Below are 16,645 nucleotides of genomic sequence, written 5' to 3'. Positions count from 1 at the left end.
TACTAAGATTTATATTTAATAACTGGTCTGTTAATGAGGAGGCACTGTCAGGATAATAGCAGTCTTGAGTTGCTACACGATATAATGTTGCTAAAAGGCCTGAATAATTAAAAAAATAAATAAATACCAGCATGCTGAAGGAGAGTGTGGTTGGGAGGTGGAGATGGGGAAGGGAACCTTCTTTTGGAAAAGGAACACTGCATCTTTGTGCAGCAATTTTTTCTCCCCACGTTTAAGCTTGTTCAACAGTAATCCGAGTGTTTCAGCCTGTAACCCAGAGTCAGGAGAGGGACTGGCACAAAAACATGAGATTTAAAATTCTGCGTCACACCAGCTGTCTACTAGCAGACAGAGGGGGTGGGTTGTGTTTAGGGGGAGGAAGGTTGGAGGGGGAAACAATAACAAGCAACATTCTGATAGATTTGCTAGAGCTTAGGACAAGAAGAAGATTTGTTTAGTGACTTCATGCACGCGGCTGGTCTGGTCTGATGTAATTCCAGTCCATGTTTCCTGTCTTGATATTTAATCCAGGGTATGAAGAATGATTTTCCCCCTCCCCATTGTCGTGCATGCTGTAACTAATCACAGAGCCACCCTGCATGAAACAAACTGGACAGCTGCCTGTTTGGCTCCTGCAGAATCTGAATATGTTCATTTTGCATAGTAGCAGTGATTAAAATAAGTTTTTAATCTGTACATGCTTGTTTCTTCCAGGGTCTAACAACTTTTTGCCACTGAGGAAGGAATTCCCACTGAACAGTGGGATTATGTAATTCCAGCATATACCATACGTCAACGTTGCCCTTATATGTGCTCTGCAAAATTTTTCTTTGCCTTATTCCAAGAGGAACTGTTGCTTTGTACACGCCTTGATATGTGAAAACACTCGTTTTCACAAGCTCTTTTCCTAGGGAAACAAACAGGATCCAACTAAAGAACGCACAGGAAAGATAGTATATACACTCCTTTTTTTGAGACATAGTATTAGCAAGGAAGCAGCATCCCACTTGTGGAGGTCAGTGTGGCCATGCAAACACAATGTGGAGCACACCTACGCTCAGAGCGGGGGGGAGGTATACTTTCCTCTCAGCCTCCCCGATCCCATTGTGCTCTGAGTGCCATAATCTCTTCCAGCGGGAGAGGCCACAGAACAGGCATGCTGAAGTACCACCCATCCTGTACTTTGCAGGTCATCACCTTTACTAATTTCAGAGCCAAATGTTCCACGAGTCATCTGGAGCAGCCAGCTAGAAAGCAACACTCACTCAGATGAAGTATGTATCTATTTTTCAAATCTTAAATATGCAAAGGTCATACACTGATACACTATGGTGATTTGATGATCCCTTTTTTTTTTTTTTTAATTATTTTATTATAAAAGCATGGGACTGAGAACTGCTCTGTATTCCTTCCAGACCTCAGTACTTTATTTTCCTTAAAGGTACTTCCCTGTAGCTGGATTTTTATGAGCACACACTTTTTTTGAGAACGTGATGCGTGAGGCACAAGAGAGTTTGCTTGTGTAATAAGAAAAAGCAGAACGAACAGTAGATCATATTCTTTTCAAAGGGTTAGATTTTCAGAAACAGACCCTTTTTACTTTGTATTTTTCTTCAGCTAAAGTGGCAGAGGTTTTTTGGTTTTGTTTATAGTTTTGGCTGGGTTTTTTGTTTTATGTGAGGAGTAATGGAAAACAGTAAATACAGAGGAAGAACCTCAAGATTTCAGTAATTGTTCTGGCTTGTACAAAATCTACATGAATGAAATAATATTTCTTGAAGTTTTTAGAACAAAATTTGCTGAATTCTTTTGTAGTTAAGATGCCAACATATTAAAATCCCAGTACAGGGCAGTTCTGGTACTGAATTTGAGTTTGCCCTTCTGATTTGGTCTTACTGAAAACTTCATTTGGTGACAAAGCTGGGGGGCTCAGTTATCCCTGCAGGTTTCACAGTGCTCCCTGCAGATCCTTGGACCTCAGACTGTTTTGCCCAAAACTTTCCTGCATACAGTATTCAGTGCAGATCAATTAAGTAAACTTTTCCTATGCTGCTTTTTCTCCTCATTTGGTATATGTACTGTGCTATGGAAAGATAGGCAACAGTTACCTTGCCTCTTCTATCAAATTTTGAGCAAGCCATGATTGCCTTTTGTTGAAATGAAGTTAAACAAAATCATGACAATTGGTCATAGATCATCTTTATGCCAGTGGAAAAGAAAATACCTTTAACTAATACACCTCTCATGCTCCTGCTTGAATAAAAGTATTGTAGCTGTATAGGGTCCTGCCCAAGGTCAATAGGTGACTGCTTTTACGCTAGCCTTGGGAGTTAAGATCAAGCCATGGTTGAGTTTGTAGTGCCAAGTGGGTCAAGTAATTTGTATAATTTGTATCCTCGTTATCTGCAGGAGCAAATCTTGAGAGTGATTCTCTCCTTACCACCTCCCTTTCCCCCTCTCTCCATCCCTGTCCCCATACTTCAGTCCCTGCCTTGCTTGGGAATTGGTGCTCAGCACTGTGGTTCTGTGAACAACGAAGAAACTTGCACTTGAGTGCAATTTAAGGTCATCAGCTCTTACGGGAACCTATAGTATAATAGTATTGTTAACATCAGTCTTCTCAGATCATATCCATGCCCATCCGTAACACCTTCAGGCTCTGTCCACTCACTGTTTACTAAGAAGGTAGAGAAGGGATTGCAGCTACCTTGAGCTTGTACTGCAGAAGAAATTCCTTACCTCCTGTGCCATCACAGAGGCTTTTCTGTAATGAGAAATTAAACATGTTGCCTCTCCAGCTCTGCTTCACGTGCACTCGGTAAACACACTAGACCCCAAATGTCCAAGTGGGAAACTGGTTATTAGGTCACAGGTAAGAGCCTTGTTATGGCAAAAGGTCACAGAAAAGCAGAGGCAGCACAAAAGACATTGATTGATTGTTCATATCTCCTAATTATTGCAATCCACTTTGGAGATGAAGCTGTAAGTTTATTTTTTGCCTGCTTTTTCAGAAAACTTGGTAACTAGACTGGTGACATCCAATGGAGTCAGCCAGAGCAGATAAAATTTATCAAAACAGCATTTTCCTTGGGCAAAATCAATGAAGATATTTTCTGACCTTGAATTACTTACTTAAATTATTTACTGATTGTGAATAGAGCACAAGCTTCATTTCCACTTTGTAGCAGTACTTCTTGTCGTCAAGATATGTTTTCCCTTCCTTTTTTGGCTGTAGATCTGTTGTGCCCCTCAGCTGTCTTGCCTCCATTTCTACTGAAATCATCGTACCTGTTTCAAGTTGTGAACACTTCTTGTCTTTGCGTGCCTGTGCCGTGCACGCCTGTGCTTCAGAGCATGCAGACTCTTCTGGTCTGCTTCAAGTGAGACAAATGACTACCTCATCGTCTTTGTGATTTCACTGTGGCCCCATGTAGTTCAGGGTGCAGTTTAAGATGTCTGCTTTTGTTTTTTAAAAATCCCACATAAACCCTCCATCAAATCTTAAGTACCAGCTGAAATCTTTCTCTCCTCACCTGCTTTTTACCGTTTCTTCTCCTCTGCTGTCACTAGTTTCTGTGATCATGTTGTTTTTAACTTAACACAGTATTCTGCTAAACAGCCCAAGTGGAAGAAAAAATAAATTATCTTTTTTTTTTTTTTTTTTTTTAATTGGAGTAAAAGAAGAAAGCTGGTCTTCCTGTTTCCATTAAGGAATTAAAAACCTAGCAGGAGTTGATGGCATCATAGCCTTTGAAGTCTGGTGATTTCAATATATTTCTGAGTTCTGGTCAGGGCTCCCATGGGATCCTGAGCTTTGACAGATGCTGGTCTGTAGCCTGTGCTGTGAGGTTGGGGTTTTGTGAATTGATTTATACATGGTTATTAATATAGGCTTTGGTAACGTAATGTAAATGCATCACTAATCTTGTGATGATGACGATTAATTGGTAATGCACTGCATGATTCAGAATATCGAGCTGCTGGGAGAGATGTTCAATTTGTTTAAGTGATCCCATCAGTCAGAAAATATAGCTTGATCTGAGCCCCCAGCCAGCTTTCCCTGGGAGTGACGCACAGGGGGATGGTAGCTACCCCCAGCATGAACCGCTACACCACTGTGGTACAGCTAGAGAGGGCATCTGGGCTTGGGAGCTGGGAAATGCCCTTAATCCTCCTGCCTAGATGTGGCCATTGAGGGGAAATCTGGGGGACTCTGGACAGATGAGCTGGAAGGATTTGGGAACAAAAGGAGTCAACGTGAGTTGTGGTCAGCTCTTGTAGAAAGAGGAAGGGGAAGGATGTCATTCATTAAAACCATAGATTCACTGATGGGTAACGAAAGAGCAGGAAGAATCTTCCTGATTTGACCTATAGACAAACGTGTTTCTCTTTTGCCAGTGTCATTGCTTATCTCACTGGTGGCTTGCTCTTGGTATTGTTATCTTAACACCTATTCTAATGTCAGAAGCCCAGCTCTGGCAGGAAAGGAAGGGAAAAGGAAAGGGAAGACCTGTGAGACTGTCCATGTTACTTACGAGGGAGATGTTTCATGACAGTAAGGTGGTTCTTTCTCTCTGCACTTCCAAATGAGCTAGTGAGAGGAGCCCTGCAGGGAAGCAGAGACAAATAGCCCTGGCTTGCGTGAGCTGTGGATATGGTGGGACACCAGCAGAAGGACAGACATTGTTGGGTGCTTTTGTTAATGGATGATTAAGCTCCTACTCACATCTTAAACATGCTAATTATAAAGCTTCTAAATATAGAGGAGGAAAAGTCCCTCTTTCTCCTCAAGCCTATGAATAACTAATTTAAAATATATGCTTGTGGCAACTGTTTTCTTTAACAACTGCGGTTTCTCTGAAGAAGTAGCTTTTGTAAAATGTTCCTCTTCAGGCAGGAGTTTCCCTTTCATGCACATGGCTCTGATCATGTTTGCCAATGTCAGCAGCAAAAATCAGGGTATGGCAGGCCAGCTCTGACGAGGCTCGATGCATCAGCTGGAGGAGTCAATGTCCTGGTGGGTTCTCTTTACTCTCTGGCTCCACCATAGAGTGGGCGTTAAGGAGCAGTGTCTCAGCTGTGGCAGGACAAAACCTGGCATCCTTGCTGAAAGCCACTATTGCTGGCAGTTTAAGCCAAAAGGCTGAACTTTGTACTGAAGCAGCTGATGCCCAGAGATGCGCTTGTGCCTGCCAGCTGGGCTGTGAGGGTGCTGACCCACGGCAGGGTGCTGCACACAGGGCTGCTGGCTGCGGGTAGTATCTTTAAACCACCACAGCAGATCCACTTCAGCTAGTTTCTCAGTGCCCTAAAAAGTTGTTGCCCTCTCTTTCACCACGAAGAGCAGATCCAGATTGAAAGCCCATACTGTGCTGGGTCCAGACTTGTGCGTTGTCAGCTGGTGGTACGAAGGGGAGAGCAGAGGCCGCTGGGTTTTAAGGACTTCAAAAGATCTCTCTGGCTTGCTAAACTGCTGTGACCAGCTGTGTGTGCCCTCTGAACCTATTGCAGTGGCCATGCAAAAAAAAAATAAATAAAAAATGTGTTAGATTAAGCCACAGTGAGGGCCAGTTCTGAGCTTTAGCCCAAAAATTGAGTCACCGGTCTCAGCAGGCTAAGGCCATGCTTGTGGCACTTGGCATTCCTGAGCTGGGAAGCATTAACTCACTGAAAAGTGTCATCTGCACTCACCTGCGTGTATTTCAGGTTGTTAACAGCATGTCCATCAGCTGGTGCCCTAAGGCTGATCACTGCACTGAAGTTACAAGCCTGCAGAGACTTTACCAAGGGCAGGTATAACTACCTCTAGCAGCAGTGGGTGAGCAGAGTGTGATGCTCATAAACTTTCAGATTTTAGTGTAAGTTTCTAGGGATGAAGTTATGCAAAGATCTTCCTATTCTGCCTCACCCACAGTTTTACTCCATCTACTGAAAAGATGCCATTAATACCAGACCCTGTGGAATAAATGTGGAATAACACCATGTTAACCAAGCCACAATTTTGAGTACAAGAATTTAAGTAGTTTAGGTAATTCTTCAGAGGCTGTGTAGGAGTGAAAGAGCAATTCATCTAGGTAGTTGAAATTCTGAGTTGTATGATTATGGGGCAAAAACAGAGTAGTTGGCAGAGTTACTTAATTCCCCCAACCCCTCCACCCTCACTCCTCTCCATACCTACGCAGTTGCATTAACTCACCTCTCAGAAGAGTAAGGCCTGAGAATGTCATTACTAAATTCAGGTGGTTTTTTTGTTTCTGTTAAAATTTCTTCATCTCTAGGTTTCTAGATGCACAGGAAGAGTGGGACCTTTTTCAATGACTCAAAACTAGTGTTATTTGGGCCGCAGCTGTGCCCCAGTTCATAAATTGATGCGTAAACCCCCGTACAGCTAAAGCCACAGCCCTGAAGAGCTAACAAACTAATGGGAAAAGGTCTGAAGGGGAAATATAGGAAGAAAGCGATTTGCCTGAGGGTGCACTGGATTTAAATGTCAGAGGTAGAAATGAAACCTTGGGAACAGATACTTGGCCTTGAAGAAGTTGACAGGCATCGAAGCACAGAGAGAAATTTTGCACATCTATTTATTTCAAAGGGAGTTGAGTGCCCGTATAACTGTAGCTAGCTATGTCTTACTGGCACTTAAATACCTTCAAAAGTCTGTCCTAATTTTATGTTGGGTCAGTATATTGTGGTGTTCCTCTGGCCACATGAAGGATTCACTCGTCCCCGGGAGAGCAGATACTGAAATAGTGGGCTCAACTCTCTTGTTGACTTCATCTCATTTGAGTCAAAAATTTCATCCTACCCACCACTTTGTAACAATCAAAACTAAACAAAATGCCTATTTTTAAAACTCTTACTGGATTTATTTTCATTAGGCTCCAGCAGTCGCCTTGTACTAGGAGTGACTCACTTCACACTACACTCGTGCAGGTGTAATTGCATTAAGTTCAGTGAAGTTATTTCTAGTTTACGCTGTTAATATAGGGCCTACCTGGTGTGAGTCACCTGCTAATTCTCTTCAGCACGAAAAAAAAAAAGTCTATCTTGTTCGAATTTTTTTACAAAATGTAAGCTAAATGTAGACCTATGAGTAATACATTCCACAGCAGGGAACAGGATTTGAATGGATGTGGCATTGCTAGCTGGGCACGTGCGCAGCAGGAAAAGAAACTGAACTTACAGACATTTGGTAATTCCAGTAAGGCGCTTGCAGGCATGAGCACAGGATGGCCCACAGGTGTAGAGGGAGCTGCAACACCACCTCCCTTACGTCTCATTTTTTCCCTCCTGGAAAAGAGAAATAACTTGAATGGAAGGAGTTTCCATTTCCAGGTTTATCCCAGAGCATATGCAGCTAGTTTCTCTTTGCATAGACTTCTGGGGAGATAAACCAGGATAGCTTATCCTACATCTTTTTAAAAATACATAACTGAACAACCCCCCCCCCCACAAAAAAACCCCAACCAAACCAACCCACATCACCAACCTCCAGTTTCCTCTTGTTAATTCACACATGGTTGCTGATTGCAGCCAACAGCTGATGCTGGCTGTGGGATTAGAAGAGGCACTATTTAATTTCCTTGTTTGCAGTGCTCTCATTTAATAGCAGGCAGGTGTAAGTCGTGGTTTGTAAGCAAGCATAAAGCAGGTAGTTGTTGACATTGTTTCTAAAAGCAAACTGAAGGCTATACTTGGAAACATCTTTATATTACCAACACCATCTTTTTATTGTATTGGTGAATATCACTAGACTTTGGTTTTGAATTCTGGCAGTTCAAGCGTACAGAAATTTTTTTGCTGGATATCGGAATCTGCTAGGGGTGTTTCTTATAAAGTAAGCACGTGCAATAGGGGTACTGAATCTATAAATGCAGGTTCCTTTAGTTACATTCTCTTCAACTGTAACATGTAAGTTCAGTGTCTATAAATAAAGTCACAAACTTGGTAGCTGTAAACCTTGACTGTAACTGGACTGCAGGTGTGGAAACAGTAAACAACAGCAATAAAAAATGTGTATAAGTTTTTTAAAACTGCTGTGACTAGGCAAATGCTTTTTTTCTAGTACTGTCATCTGTGGTAGTATACAGTTTTCTAATGCAGTAAAAATATTCTTGAGTAAAAGAAGCATGAAAGGGGTAACTGATGGGAAAAGTGATATTATTAGTCAAATGAAAAAAGCACCCCAAAGCTGAGTCACCTCTTCAAAATATACAAGGAAGTTTTGGCTAATCAGGAGTCAACAAAAGGTATCTTTGTTCAAATGTGGAGCTGAAAGTCACTAACCAACAAAGGGAGAAATAGTTCTGATAGTGCTGGAATGCACCCATAAGACACTTCATTGTAAAATTTAAAAGTTATATAGCAGAAATAAAAATTTAAACAAATCTGGATTTCTTGAGAACAAGATATTTTAATAAATCTGTATTGGAATGGCTGATGAGGTATGTAGGGGGTATTCAGCATTTTCTTTTTGGAAGGAAATTCCAAATGCAGTTTTGTATTTGTCAGAATATAAACTTTGAAATCTAAATTCTTCTAAATGAAATTTCTACTTTTCACCCTTCTGAAATAAAAATGAAAAATTCTCTTAGAATCAGAGATGTCCAAATGGGCTTCTGCTTGTATGTGTCAACATCCTGACTGCCAGTATGCTAGAATCTCGATAATGCTGTGAATGTTTACTCTTTACTCCTTTGCATCTATTCAAGTTTAAATAAGTAATTCTTGACACAGTAAAGCACAAATGAAATATGCTTAAATTCTTTTAAAGTAAATATGTAGGATTTTTATGATTCCAAACTGGTCAGAATACAGAAGCAGGTACAAGCCATAAGTATGATTTCCAAAAGTAATATTGGATGAAACATTTGACAGCCAGGAGCCATTATTTGTGCTTCTTATTAAGTAGAAAATAGCACTACATTCCTTTTTGCCATGTTTCTTCTTATTTTTAAGAAAAATTGCCCCTTGGTTGGGTTTTCTGGGCCTGCCTTAGCCACAATTTTCCATGTGCAATTGTATCAGAGATGAAAAAGCAGAGCTTGATGCTTATAGCAGCACATCCATTCTAACAATATTGTCTACTCACCAAAAAGGTGGGGGGCGTCTGAGTGTGTGGCTAAATGACAGGTCGTTGATCTTGCACTCCTCATCACAGTCCACGCTGAGACTAGTTCCCATCACTACTTGTGAAGTTTAGAGATAGTTTGGTTTACTTTAAAACAAAAGCAGAGCTGAGCTCCAGTGAAATCAATGCCCTATTTTTCCAGGCACTGTGCAAAGCCATTGGAAAAGGATCAGGAGCTCACAGACAACATACAGTGCCGAAATACCTCTGCAGCTGGCTGTATAGCCACATAGGTAACAGTGCAGAAGGGATCATGATTATTACCTTTGGGCACTGGCAGCTTGTGTCATCGCCTGCTGTAGAAGATAAAATCCACTGTGCTAAGATGAAAAAGAGATTTACAGCCTTTGCTGCAATTGATTTGGTGTGAGGATTGGGGAGGAGAAGAGGTGCTTATCCATTCTTGCCATTTCCTAGTCCTGGGCACAGTTAAGTCCCAAGATATGCGCAGTGAAGTGAAGCTCTCTGATCTGTTATCTGGGATTTGGTGGAGCAAAGAACTTGCTAAGATCTAGATTTTCTTTTTAGAGTAAGGCTGCTGTAAAACCACTGGGGTTTTCCACTGAGTAACCACATCCAACGTGGCTGGATGTATCACATCACCACCACTCCATCTGAGCGGGCTCTCCACGGATAAGGCCATACTTCTCTGCTGCATGGAGACATAAAAACTACTTTACTGCTATTAAGTAGAAGTAAGTTTCTGCCACTTGGATGTGAAGTGATTTAGAGTAGTGACTCATTCTTTCCTAGCTGCAGCAACCCTGTCTTACAAGAAAGGGCAAGATGTGTATGCAGGGAAACACACACCTTTTTCTACTGAAGTTAGTGGCAACCACCTCTGAGGTTTGCAGAAGGGAGTGGCTATATCAGGTTTGGGGCAATCTCATGGCAGAAGTGACTTTGCTTTATTGCTGCTGATTTCCGACTCTCTCCTTTTCTCCTCCTCACTAGTGGAGCCTTCTTATCTCAGTTGTATTTTGTTCTTTTCCTGCAGGAGAAAATACAAGAAAACATCACAGAGGTAAGAGTAAATCGCAGAGGACTGGAAGGTATTTGTGAGTCATCTGTCTCTTTTTGTTAGAGGGTTTGAAGGAGGACTTTCCTGTTGCCAGATTGGTTTTGTTCCCAGGGAAATGCTGTTCTACTGACTGGTTCCCCCTTTGAAGGTCCATCTTGTGCTGCTACTGCTCCAAGTCCCCTCTGCTGCTAGCGGTAGTGCTCCCCTCTGATGCTAGTGGTAGTTCTCCCTGAGTAAGGACAGAAACATTTATCCTTGAAGGTCAAACCCTAATAATTGTCATTCTGTTCCCTCTGCAAGATCTGCTGGTTCTAACTCCTATCACTTACTCATGCTGTAATAACAAAATGGACTGTGGGCTTGTAGTGTTGCTAATGACCTGTGCCTTTGCAGGAGACTGAAGGAAAAGGGGGATCCTGTTGATTAACAGGCCCTATTACAGCTACCTGATCTAGTTATCTTACAGCCTCCTTGCAGGAGGGGGGCCCGGTTGGGGTCTTTGACAGATTCATTTTTCTTCCTTTGGAGCCCTTGTGCTTGGTTGCTTCAAAGCACGCACTTTGCAGCACAGAGTGTTTTTGGTGCTGAGCTGACTCCCCCTCCCCTGCATGTGGAGTATTAATTGGTGACTTAATCTCATGGTGTGCTGAGCATCTTTAGTTCATGTTGACTTTAACTGGATTTGAGACTCCTGCAGAGTGCTTCCTAAAGATGAAATCCTGCAGCTCTGCTGAATGTGCCCTTTAATATTGTGTGATGATGGAGAGAGCTGGCAGATAAGCCAACGTGATGATGTGATGGGGTAAGACATCACAGCCACCCTTCCTGTTGGCTGTCACCCTGTGCTGAAGATGATCACTCCAATGCAGCATTGGCAGGACAGGCTATGTGTGTGCTTGTGTGTCACAGCCACAGGAGACTGAAGTGTGGTGGCTTGAGTCATGGATGATGTGGGTTTGAGCTATGACAGTTTAGTGGAAAATACTGATTTGGAGATTTCTGTGCTGAACTCTGCAGGTGGGCATTGCGTAGTGTGAGACATGGGAACAGGGCTCCCGTTTGTTTTCCTAAATGTGGGACTGGTGCTCTAGTACTTTTGCGACTCTACTTTTTTTCCCGTTTCCCTTGCCCCTGCCGTGATTGTTAATTAATCACAAACATGTCTCTGGCCAGAGGTCTTGAGTTGCTGCAAGAGGATTTGTTCAGGAGCTGGGGTGGTTTCCAGAATGAATGATCACTCTGTGTGTATGTCCCCCCATGCACTGCTTGCATTGCCCTGAGTGCTGTTTCTTATTTGGCTGTGTTTTCTGTGTACACAACCACAGCATCGGAGAGGCTTGTGCTCAGCATCTCTTCTGTATGGGAGACTTTCCATAAGCTTTGAAAGAGAGATCAAGTATGTTAAAAGCTCCTACAAGCCCAATACACACTTGTATCAACAACGTAACAGAGAATTGAATATATCAGCCTGTTTAAATGTACCATTACAGGGTTAAGTTTGGTGCCTCTTGGGATTTTGAACTTTTTTTTTTTTTTTCTCTCTCACTGTGCCTACTGCCTGGCTGATGGTGCGCACCCCTGCAGCAGCTGGGCAGACTGGCTACGTGGCCCTGTCATGTCTAACAACTGGTGGGAGCTCTGCGGCAGGCAAGAGACCACCCCAGGGACGGACACGTAGCAGTTGTTGAACAGCTACTCCTGATAACCTCGCGCAGCGGATGCTGGCTGCTGGCCGGAGGGCTGTGTAGTGCAGCGGGGTGGCTGCTGTGGCTGGGAACTGCTCTTTGCCAGCACCTAGGGCAAATTAGCTGGCTAGTAAGCTTCTGAGTTGAATTTGCCACCTGCTGTATGATTAGGGTACGATGGTATATTGCATATACTGCCATCTGATGCAGAAGTGTAACATCCAGCAAAGGGAAGCGGTAGGACAGCAGTTCATTTAAAGGCTGGTTTTAAGTAGCATCTCTCTATTGAGTCGGTAATTCCAACAGTGAAGAGAAACGGATGACTTGACTCAGGTCTCCACTTTTGTTTCCCACATTCATTTGTGGTGGGGTTGTTGTCTTTCCTTTGTTATGTTTTTTTCAAAACGGATCTTGGTGGTTCTTATGTCACCAGGCTCTGGAGGGTGACTGGCAGCTGAGCTGAAAGGATCTTTTGCTTGCTTTTGCATCTTCTTCCTTTCGTTTCTCTTTGGGGAGTGTCACCGCTTAAGAATGCCTAGGTGATAGTAAGCAGCACTTAGCTGTGGAAACACTGCTGTCCTCTGTACCTTGCGGTGTAAAGAAATGGTTTCCCCTGAGTGCAGACCTGTTGGGAAGGAAGATGAGGTACATGCAAGAAAATTTGAGGAGAAAGAATTGGAGTGAAATCTGAGCTATCCTATAACTGTAATTGGAAATGACAGACACCGAGTCTCACATTGATCATTCTGTTAACTGAATTGACTCAAATGCTTTTGTAACAATAATATATTGATATGGTTTTCCTCATAAACTTGGAAGTTTCATAGTTGTCTAGACATCCCTAATTTCATTAGTCCCAACCTAGTAATTGCATTTGAACTGCTGAACTGTGATGTAGATTAATCACAGCATTACCAGAGAAGCAGGATATTTAATCAGAACTTGGGTCATCTATCATTATCCCATCTAGTTCCCCTTGGGTGAGTAGTAGATAGCTTATTAAATAGTGACTGGAGAGGTAGTCAGCAAAAGGGAGAACTAGACAGGAAGCCAAAAATCTCTTGAACTTTCAGGTTCTGGGCTGGTTTTGCTTTTTCTGGACCACCTGAGACCTTGGCCACGTTTCATTTGACTGTCGAGACTCCCAATTATCCTAAAGATACTTAGCACCTTCTGTTCCCTGGGAGATTAAAAGGGAAATGAGCTTTTCAAGTAGCCCTTGGCAATCCCCTCCTAGCTTAAGTTTGTCTGCTGAATGGGTGATATTCAGGCAGTGCAGGCAGTTTTGCACTTCTAGGCGCTCACTAAAGTCCTATTTGTCTTCTCAAGATTTGTCAGATAAATAATCTGCCTTAGTTTACATTGCATAAGTTTTCCTCCATTACAATCCACAGCCCTGCATTTTTACTCTGCCAGTAACATAGAACTGTATGTGCTGGTTTAGTTTAGCTGCATGTTGGTTAATTGTGCAGTTTAATTTTCTGTTAATACGCAAATGCTTCTTTTACTGTGAACTCATTATAAATAAAAGTCAAGTGAAAAGAATCCTGATATTTTATCCATCCATCGTGAATGGATGGATTTTATTCCGCTAAGTACCTGTTAATGCTATATATGAAGTACAAAGTAGAAAAGGCAATGTAACCGAAGTATCTTTGACCCATGGCTGGGACTCTGAAAGAAGTATCCTAATAGGCCCTGCAAAATACTAATGTGATTTCTTTAAAGAAGATTGTACTGTAATTAAAAAAGGTTGCCATCTGATGCAAACCACATGGCCAGAACATCAAGCTTTCCCTAATTTCCATGAGAGTTTTGTGGCTTCTACTCCAGATGATCAGGCAGGTAACTCATAAGTAGAGATCTTCTTTTCCATCCCCTCCCCATGCTTTCCTATTCTTTCTCATCTATGTCTGTGCTTCTCAATTCAAGTTTGGTCCAGCACTTAGCTAATATACTCCTGGAGGAAAATATGAATGTGAACCTGTTCTTCCTTAAAAAAAAAAAAAAAAAAAATAAAAATTATCTTAGTGCATGGCACAGGTGATGAAACTGTAAATATACGAATGGTATTGCATACAAAATAAATGGAAAAGTATTTTTTTCCCCAAAACTTTACTTGATAGTCATTTTCAGGATTACTCATGCTGACACCTCTTTAGATTAAAGTAATACACTGTCTCTTTTGGACTATTCCAAGATGCAGGTAAATTTATTACCTTGCAAGTCTCATTCTAGGTAATCTTTAAGTTAGGGGTTTACTCAGGACCAGAATCTGCAAGGAAAACTCTGTGCTGGGTTTAATCTTGTACTTTAGTGCTGTTCACTGGAATGATGCATCAGTGCTCTCTGGAAGCTGATGGTCTAGTAAGGGCATTATATATGGTGGTAGCCGTCACTGCCATCGATAGAATAATGTAGACAGAAGGGGACCTCCAGAGGTCTTAGGTTGTCTCTTCCAGCTATTGGTGCTTGAGAACATCACTGTGGCCCTGATTAACTCTTGGCATTCATCAAGTTAATTTGACAATATGCTTAGTCCTTAGTTCTGAACCCATTTCATTTCCACAGCTTATCTATTGACTTTGCAAGGTTATCTTAATTAGAAATAATAAAAATACCCCTAATTCCTTAAGCTGTTCAAGTAATTATAATACTGCTTAGCTCAAGTTTTTCTTTATATTGAGTATCTGAGCAACTCTGGCAATGTAGGATGCATTAAAGGTTGGTATATTAATCAGCAGCACACACAGAATCCATGACTTGATGTATCAAAATACTTTGTAAACTGTAGCCTTTTGGGTGCTGAGACCTCGGCTCCCTATAGGATTTCTTGAAACTCTGTGTTTCAGGAAAATTGATGTTAAATTTTCAATTCAAGGCTGCTGGGCATTGTGCAAAAAGACATCTGCTGATTTATTTCTATAATATTACAAGTGGAGCTGATTCTGTTAAATTTAATGAACACAATTTCAGTAAAAAAGGTATTGATTTGTTGAGTGCTTTGTATTCATTGCACTGCAGAATGATGGGTGCTTCAGGAAAAAATTGAACATGGTCACGTAAGTAAAGCTTATAATTAATCTGTATGTGAAGGGGGAAAATTAAAGTGACATTGGCAACCTTAATTTGGTACTTCCTAGCTTTGTGGGTGCTTAACTTTGCAACCTGAGTGGTCTTCTAATGTAGTTTAAGTACATTTAGATACTGGCAGCATTACACAGCTCTGGAAAAGAGGCCACAGTTCAAGTTAACAAAGCTAAGTGGAGTTTGTGCTCTAATTAATGGAGAAAGTTTATATTGGCTATGTGTATGGCAATTTCAAGTTGAGAGGAGAGAAGGAAACCTACCTTCTAGAAATCCCAGCTTTTTTTCTCCTAACACTTTCTATAAAAGGAAAACATGGAAACACTGGAAGTGACAGAGGCTTTTACACACCCTCCTGCTTCCTGTCCTTCTGTTTCACTCTGTTTGAGAGCGCTGGAGGATGCAGTGAGTTTTAACTTCATACAGATACACCAACTTTTTTTTTTTTTTTTATACCCTGCTTTTGAAATCTTGCTCAGTTTTTCTACCCCAAAAGGAAGCAGCCATTTCTTACTATGATGGCCCTGGTAGGGGCAGGTATAAATTTTGGATTCCTGACATGAGTAATGGGACCTGCCTTCTATATCCAGGGCAGGATTAATTTCAAAATAATTATGAAACATGATTAAATTGTGACCAAATCTTTCTTGCTGATATATATTCCTATTATTTAACTGAAATTAATATTATTCCATGTCTTATATAGTGCTGAATAATTATCAACAAACAAAAGTCCCTAATGTTTAATGACTATTAAATATTGAATCTATTAAGCATAGTTTTTCAGCTGATTTACAATACCTAAAGTATTACTGATTGTGCAGTATTTGTTCTAACAATAACACACCTTACTCGATAAGGAACGGACTCTGCCAGATTTAAAAATGGAAAAAGTAGCTTATGCTACTCAAATCCTGTGATGACAAGTGCCCTTACCTCTTAAAAGAAAGTTATGTTCAGGCTTTTCCTAAATTTGTTCACGTTTAGGTGAAATCTGGCTGTAAACTTCAGTGTCATTTCAGCAGAACTGATAGCAGAGTCCTGCTTTTGCATTGGTCCTCTGTACATGATGCTGGTTTTCAAAATGTAATAATGATATCATGTAGTTTTAGATTTTACAGGTACAGTTTACAGTGATTTGTTAGAAGTTATTTGTATCTAGATTTGCAAGATTCATTCCCTTTTTGCTAGAGTAAGATTGATATGTAATGAAAATTACATTGAAAAGTCCTGTACTTTAATGAAGATAAACTCGTTGTCACACACTGGTTTGTATCAGATGTTCAAACCAAAATGACTTTGCAAAGTATAGTTGTTTTCTTTTTTAAAATTCTTAGTGCCTGACAAGTTTTCCTGATTCAAATCTTGAGAGGGCAGAGCAGAAGTAGTCTTGTGGCTTCTACAACTTTTCTAGGCTTTGTTATGAAAAGTTGTCTAGAAAAAACCTGCCAGAGAATAGGTTTTTTTCCCTAACTATATACCTGGGTGAATAACACTCTAAAAATAAATGACTTGGATCAGATACGCTGCAGCCTTATGATATTTGGCACTTCTGTTTTCATAATTTGGAATCAAACAAAATAATGCATGTATGAATCTGGAAAGCTGCATGGAGAATAACAAACCCCAGTCCCCTGACACTTTCCCATTGGGTTAGTTTGGCTTCTTTCAGTGCCATCCAGTGCCCTTCCCACAGACTGATTTTTAGCTGAAGTGGCTTGC

The 16,645-nt window shown here is 41.2% G+C and overlaps 1 protein-coding gene across 11 annotated transcripts in view; it reads left to right on the top strand.

The window, feature by feature from the left end:
• Positions 1–16,645, top strand: part of PDE1C (phosphodiesterase 1C) — a 376,897-nt gene that overhangs the window by 181,591 nt on the left and 178,661 nt on the right. For 7 of the 11 annotated variants that reach the window (XM_080383283.1, XM_080383281.1, XM_080383287.1 and 4 more), the window contains one exon: positions 10,128–10,154. The exons of the other annotated variants lie outside the window; for them this stretch is intronic. Coding sequence is in view for 6 of the 7 variants with exons in the window: in XM_080383281.1 (XP_080239407.1) it covers positions 10,128–10,154 (27 nt within the window). In the remaining variant the exon portion in view is untranslated. The remainder of the gene's footprint in view (positions 1–10,127; positions 10,155–16,645) is intronic. 11 annotated transcript variants of the gene reach the window in all.

This window comes from Falco punctatus (genome assembly GCF_963210335.1).
Source record: "Falco punctatus genome assembly, chromosome: 4".
Lineage (NCBI taxonomy): Eukaryota > Metazoa > Chordata > Aves > Falconiformes > Falconidae > Falco > Falco punctatus.
This window is presented reverse-complemented; position numbering and strand designations above follow the sequence as displayed.